Raw genomic sequence first — 7,419 nt, forward strand, 5'->3', positions numbered from 1 at the left:
CACACACAGAGGGGGGGGTCAATCGCCCCCTCCTCCCTCAGCCCCCCCCCACACACACAGAGGGGGGGGTCAATCGCCCCCTCCTCCCTCAGCCCCCCCCCACACACACAGAGGGGGGGGTCAATCGCCCCCTCCTCCCTCAGCCCCCCCCCACACACACAGAGGGGGGGGTCAATCGCCCCCTCCTCCCTCAGCCCCCCCCCACACACACAGAGGGGGGGGTCAATCGCCCCCTCCTCCCTCAGCCCCCCCCCCACACACACAGAGGGGGGGTCAATCGCCCCCTCCTCCCTCAGCCCCCCCCCACACACACAGAGGGGGGGTCAATCGCCCCCTCCTCCCTCAGCCCCCCCCACACACACAGGGGGGGGTCAATCGCCCCCTCCTCCCTCAGCCCACCCCACACACGGGGGGGGGGGTCAATCGCCCCCTCACCCACGAGAGGGATGTTAGTTGCCCCTCCTCAGCCCCCGCAAGGCGGACACGAACTGCCCCCTCCTCCGCAGCCCGCCCGCTGCACGGGGGTCAGCCCCCCCCAGCCTCCCCCGGGGGCTATTGCCCCTCGCAGGGGTCCGCCGCAGCCCCCCGCGCTCACTCACCCTGTGGGCCCGGGTCAGGCTCAGGTCCTTCATCACCTCCTCGAAAGCCGCCGTCTCCTCCGCCTGCTTCTGGTTGTGCAGCGCGATCTTCTCGCTGAATTTCCGCGGGTTGTTCGAGGCCGCCATCTTCCCCCGTCCGCGTCCCCCTCCCCGGGCCGGAGGGGGCAAGGCGCATGCGCGGGCGGAGGGGCCGGGCGGGGGGTGGAGACCAGCGGCGCCCGCGCCTGAGATGGGGCGAAGGGAACCAAGTGCGCATGCGTACGCGGGGCGAACTGCCGCAGACGCCGTGGAACAGGCGCAGGGGCGGACTTCCGCGTCTTCGCCCCCGTTACTGGCCCTTTAAAGATGAGTTGGGAGGGGAAGGAAGAGGAGCAGGTTGGGCACTGTCCAGCGCGCATGCGCGGTAAATCTAGGCTCCACCGACCCTGTTCCCATCCAGCAAGAACAGATAGACGGGGAGGGGGTCCCCTATTCTAGCTGCCCCCAGCTCCCCCCACTTTCCTCCCTCCTCCCCCAGGCCTGGCTGCCCCCAACCCCCCCACTCCCCTCCTCCACCCCCAGCCCTGGCTGCCCCCAACCCCCCCCCCCCACTTTCCTCCCTCCACCCCAGCCCTGGCTGCCCCCCACTCCCCTCCTCCTCCCTCCCCTGACTGCCCCCAACCCCCCCCACTTTCCTTCCTCCATCCCAGCCCTGGCTGCCCCCCACTCCCCTCCTCCTCCCCCAGCCCTGACTGCCCCCAACCCCCCCCCACTTTCCTCCCTCCACCCCAGCCCTGGCTGCCCCCCACTCCCTTCCTCCTCCCTCCCCCCCTGCCCTGACTGCCCCCAACCCCCCCCCCACTTTCCTTCCTCCATCCCTGCCCTGGCTGCCCCCAGCCCCCTCCCAGTTCCCCTCTCCTCCAGCCCTCACTGCCCCCAGTCCCCCCACTTTCCTCTCCTATTTCCCCCCCACCCCAGCCCTGGCTGCCCCTAACCCCCCCCCCACTTCCCCCTCCTAGCCCTGATTGTCCCCAACCCCTCCCTTCCCCCTCCTGTTCCCCCCCTCCTTCCAGCCCTGGCTGCCCTCACAAGCAGCTACCCCCTTCTGCAAGAGAGGGTACAAGCAGTTAGGAGAGACGTGGAAGCAATATTTACATTGTGGTAACCCAGCCCCCCACAACTACCAGTGCACACCCCTACACCCACCTATAAATACACCTGCCCTCTCCTATATATAAAAAAATATCGAGACACACACACATCTTGCCTGCTCCGTAGCAGCCTCTACTCTTACGAAAGGTGCCCCCAGCATCTTTACTGTCCATGCTGAGTAGTCGGGACCTTAGAAGACCCACCTCCATAAAACGCATGGACCTTCCTGCCTGTGAGTTGAGAGGGTGAAGGGTAGAGAAGAGATTGTAGCCTGTAGTTCCAGGGAGTGCAGCTGTTTCAAGTTCAGGCTGCTAAGTCACCCCTTGCAGCTGTGCTAATGCCGTCTTGGTGTCAAGCGCTGGGGTCGGGGAGATGCAGGCATTCAGCAGTAATAAACCCTGATCATGCTGGTATTTCCTAACGCCCCCCCCACTGGCCTTTACGCTGCCACCTTTACGGAGCAGCTGCGGTAAAGTCAGCACCCTACTTTTTGGTGCATTATTTTGTCACACGAACAGTCCATGCCCTGCTAGCAATAACGGTGTATTTTGTAACGGTCAAGTGGTCAGAGCAGAGGCCTGGGAGTCAGAAGACCTAGAGTCTATTCCTAGCTCTGCCACTGACTCACTATGCAGCCTCTGCCGAGTCACTTCACCTGCCTGTGCCCCTGTCCCCTCCCTTTTGAGAGAGAGAGAGAACGATACTTATCCACATTTTAAAACTCTTGGAGATGGCTGGAGGAAATTATGCCTCTGTCAGCACAATATATTATTACTATTTACAACCAGGTAATAGTTTACCTTGCGTTCCATTTACCAACCCTCAGTTCACTGATAACTTAGTAGCTGGTGTATTACTGATCAGGAATAAATAATTAGATAAACAGCAAACTGAATAGTTAAATACAGGCCAGCTGAGTAAATGGAACTGACTGTACAGTGGAATTAACAGTGTGCAAGCTGCATAATGGATCTTCAGTGCTAAATGCATGTAGAAATTTTGTGACTTATTAAGACTCATTAACTACTCATTATTTTTGCTTGGGAAGGGTGGGAATGATTTGCAGAGTTACCCCAGTCTCAGAACAGATTAATACAAATGGGAATACCAGGCATCCATAGACCCAGATAGCAATCTGCTGGTATTGGCATCAGAAGATTAAGTGCTAAAGATTAAACTTGATTCAACTTCCTTTCTCCTTCCATGGGGTGAAAGACTGTGGGTGGCCATTTGCTTAGATTTCATCCCAAAGGCAACAGAACCTTTCACCTTCCCTGACTTCTGCTTCTCGGGTGGTGCATGGCGGGAGAACACAGGTTTTTTCCAGCCGCGGTTTTCTCATGTGGCTTTGGCTCCATCGTCCTATGATGTGATTGGGTGAATTACAACAGCTAAACTAGTTCTTGTTCTTGTGCTCACATTCCATGATTTTAAAATAATTTGTTTAATGATCCCTTGGTAATCCTGCTGGGGCTTCCTAATAGGAATGGTTACACAAGAGGAAATGAAAAATTAGTCTCTCATCTGCTAGGAGCTGCTCAGTTAGTGGTAGCCACTAATGGGAAAAAGAAAAAACGGTCCAACCATAGAGGAATGATTCAGAAGATATGGGAGGTTGTGGTAATGGCAAATTAACACATCAATTACATACCCAGCAAAACAGACAGAGGATAGGTAGATATTTGATTACCATTTATTCAATATTCAATGTACACTTGCTTGCAAAAAAAAAACAAAAAAAACCCAGCACACCTCTCCAATTGTTCCTGAATATTAACAGCGGAGAGATGTGCCTGGTCTGTTAAATATGTTAAACTTAATCAAATCATTCGAAATGACATTATAGGTGTTGCAATGATTCTCACTCTAATATTCTAACCGCCTGTCAGATAGAAAGATATGATCGCTACATGCCTGTACGCCTCTCTGAACAAATGCTAACTGGTCATGGTAACTGTTTTCTTTCAGATATTTACATGGCATGTATTTGTAAACTTGTTAAAACTTCTTACATCGTTTTTAAATTTTTCTTGCAAAATATTCACACATTTTCTTGCTTCTGGAGTCTTTCTCCGACGCATAGTTGCACATTATGGGGTGTGGGTGGGGTCTGGGCTACAGCTGCATGCATGGCCTGGAAGCCAGTATAAATCTTGATTGCATTAAGGCTCTGGCAAGGAGGCAGTTCAGCCCAGTGCCAGGTTTCACCCTTCCCCCAGCAAATGCTGTGCTAAGTATTTGACAAAATGATGAGCTGAGGCCAGGAATGTTATTTATATGACTGCCCCTCTTTCCGCCTTGAGCACAGATGGGCTATATGAGAACACTGATGGTCTCACTGGAAAACTTATCATAGAACATCAGGGTTGGGAGGTATCTAGTCCAACTCCCTGCTCAAAGCAGGACCAATCCCCAATTTTTGCCCCAGATCCCTAAATGGACCCCTCAAGGATTGAACTCATAACCCTGAGTTTAGCAGGCCAATACTCAAACCACTGAACTATCCCTTCCCTACAACAGGGACACCGTGGGATGGTAGCTAGACCTACCTCATCCCTCTACACCTTTTGTGATGGAAGCACCTTTGAGATTAGGACAGACCAGAATGCTGAAGGTGGCTCCGAAGCTCACCTGGAGTTAGTGAAGCACGGGGCTAAAAGGCTTGCATCAGGTTTTGTTGCAAACAAGGCCCTGCTTTAGATGCATCTGACCTGAGGTAGTTGACATGGTAACAGTCAAACCTGAAGGTGACCGCATCCCTCCTTGCTATTCCCAGTGTTGGGATGGGGGTCTCTCAGGTTGTGTGTTGGGAAGTTTCAAATTACACTGAGCTGCAGTCTCTTGTATCCTTCTACGTCTCTCTGTAAAGATTATAATTCGTTACACTCATACAGCATTAATCCAGTAGACACTGGCTCTCAAGGGACTTCACAGGCTGTCAAGACAGGGCTTACTTCACCCACTGCTGAAATGCAGCCTCAACACCCCCTTCTGAGTTGATAGGTCTTAGTCCCTGGTAGACACATGTCCAGACTCAGCTGAGAGGCCAGAGGACACCTATTGTCTATCTAGTCCAGTATCCTGTTTTAATGCCCCACACCAGATGCTTCAGAGGAAAGGTGCAAGAATCCCCCACAATGTACCATTCTGGAATAAACAGCCCACAGCAGGCGTTTGTTCCTAGCCCCAGCCAGTTAGCTCATGCCCTGAGGCATGAAGGTTTGATCCCTCATATTTCTTACCTAATGTAACTGTGGATGTTCTCTTTAGCCATAGAAATGAAACATCTACTCCTTTGTGAATGATTTAGATTTATTTGCCCCGATGAGGGGTAGAAAATGAAGGCACTTAGTGACTTTCTGAAAGCAGAGGTCTTCTTTGTTGCATTGGAACTGGATCACCAAATAAACTAGAATGCCTGGAAAACCCAAGCAGTTCAGGTGTTTGAGTGTCTTAACTTTCACTCCCTGGAACATTACCGAAAGTTGTTTATTCAGTGTAACCAGGTAACTACTTACAGACCAACTGTGGACCCATCTGAGTGGTTTCCAGAACTAGATTGCTGTCTTTTCTGTAAGAGTCTGAACTTCACTTGCACACTGAGTTTCAGAGAAGCAGAGTCTTTAGCAGTTGTAAGGAGAGTTTGTGTGTGTGGTTTTTGGAGGGGGGTGAGGGGGTGAGAGAACCTGGATTCCTGCAGGAAATGGCCCACCTTGATTATCATACACATTGTGAAGAGAGTGGTCACTTTGGATGGGCTATTACCAGCAAGAGAGTGAGTTTGTCTCTGGGGGGGCAGAGGGTGAGAAAACCTGGATTTGTGCTGGAAATGGCCCATCTTGATGATCACTTTAGATAAGCTATTACCAGCAGGAGAGTGGGGTGGGAGGAGGTATTGTTTCATGGTGTCTGTGTATATAATAATGTATTCTGCAATTTCCACAGTATGCATCCGATGAAGTGAGCTGTAGCTCACGAAAGCTCATGCTCAAATAAATTGGTTAGTCTCTAAGGTGCCACAAGTACTCCTTTTCTTTTTGCGAATACAGACTAACACGGCTGTTACTCTGAAATTTAGCAGTTAAAGCTCTGATTCAGCAAAGCACTTAAGCATGTGTTTAATTTAAGCACATGATTAAGTTCTATATCAGCAAAGCACGTGAGCACATGCTTAATTTTAATGTGCTTCTGGAACTTTGAAATACAATCTTAAGTGCTTTGCTGAATAAGAATGGATTACTGACATACTGAAGTGCTTTCCCAACACTGGGCCTGTGCACCTCAAAATAGGTGCACTTTCTAAGCAGCTTCTTAAGGTTCCCCTTTGCTAGATCTGACTCATTCATTCAAACCCTAGTTACTTGTTCATAGAATTCCCATCCAAAGCAGAATGTAGTTACTTGTTTTGCACAATGCAAATGACAGATTCCCCAAACTGCAAGCCACAAACCAAAGCAGAGAAGTCACTGTGCCCCTATCCTGGGAAACTAAACGCAGCTTTGTGGTTATTTTCAAGGCTCCTGCCTGAAACTCTTCCATAAAGAGATTTACAGGGTCAAGGCTTGCTTTTTCTGAATTCCATCGTGATGGTGTTCATTCCCTGGTGTAAAGGCTGGAATATTTTCTATGTTACTGCTACAGACAGTGATAAGGTTCCCACCCCACCCCAACAGCTGCAGCCCTAGAGGACAAACAACCGCTTCCCCGATGACCTAAAGGTCTCAGATCTTGATAGGGAAGCCTCTCAAGCCCACATGGTAAGCAGAGAAAGCCTGTATTACCTGCAATAACCTGAATGGCCTAGTTTACACACCTAATGAACAAGCAATAAACATGTGTCAGGTCTGGGGAAGCAGGAAAAGAGGCAGCCTTTAGGGATTTTTAAGTCAACCATTTCCAACTCTGAATTCCACTTAGGAAACAAGCACTTTAGGTAGATTTCTCTAATCAGTCACTTTAGGATCCAGATCTCAAAGTGATGAGTGGTGACTAGACAGAAAGGGGCAGGGTAGAAAGTTCCTCCCTAAGCAAACAGAAAGCATTTCCACCTATCTAGGTAGTTATAATGCACCCATCACTGTCGTATTTGACTGCGTTCACTTCCTAAGAAACTGCCAATACGCATGTCTAATGCAAAAATCCTTTCCACAAATTCTGCACCATACACACAGGTTAGTTACACGAATTGCATTACAAGTTTGTCTCCTTCAACCCTCAGTGAAACCCACAAATTTATTTATGCATCAGTATCTTAATGCTGCCATTAACATGCTTACTCCGAACACAAGACTTCCACTCAGCAAGATGAATGGCTGCTGAATCTGTAAGTCTGTGCCCTCCAAGGCTGCAGGTTTAACAGGTCTCCAGCTTTGAGATCCTAGGCTGGTGATGAAAGGGAAATGATGCACTTAAAACAATGGCAAGCTCTGTTCCTACAGAGACACCGAGCAGTGGTCTGATAAGAAAGTTATCAGATACCATATGTAAAAAACTCCTGGATACAATTCCAAAGCAATGTGACTGGGAAAAGATACATATCACTACTCGTTGACAGGGCTAAATTCTGCTCTGCTTACCCTAGCGTTAATCTGGAGTAAATCCTGTGATTTCAAAGGAATTACTCCAGATTTAAACCCGTGTAACCAGAAGCAGAGTTTGGCCCCTGGTCTGCATAAACAAGTGAAAAAGG

General features: G+C 50.1%; 1 protein-coding gene across 4 annotated transcripts in view; it reads right to left on the minus strand.

Annotated features, from left to right (window-relative positions):
- CRTC1 (CREB regulated transcription coactivator 1) overlaps window positions 1-744 on the minus strand; it is an 83,046-nt gene extending 82,302 nt beyond the window's left edge. For all 4 annotated transcript variants that reach the window (XR_012636298.1, XM_074939613.1, XM_074939612.1 and 1 more), the window contains exon 1: window positions 600-744. Coding sequence is in view for 3 of the 4 variants with exons in the window: in XM_074939613.1 (XP_074795714.1) it covers window positions 600-725 (126 nt within the window). In the remaining variant the exon portion in view is untranslated. The remainder of the gene's footprint in view (window positions 1-599) is intronic.
- Between the last annotated feature and the right edge of the window lie 6,675 nt (window positions 745-7,419).

The sequence above is a fragment of the Natator depressus genome, chromosome 25 (assembly GCF_965152275.1).
Source record: "Natator depressus isolate rNatDep1 chromosome 25, rNatDep2.hap1, whole genome shotgun sequence".
In the NCBI taxonomy this organism is placed as follows: domain Eukaryota; kingdom Metazoa; phylum Chordata; order Testudines; family Cheloniidae; genus Natator; species Natator depressus.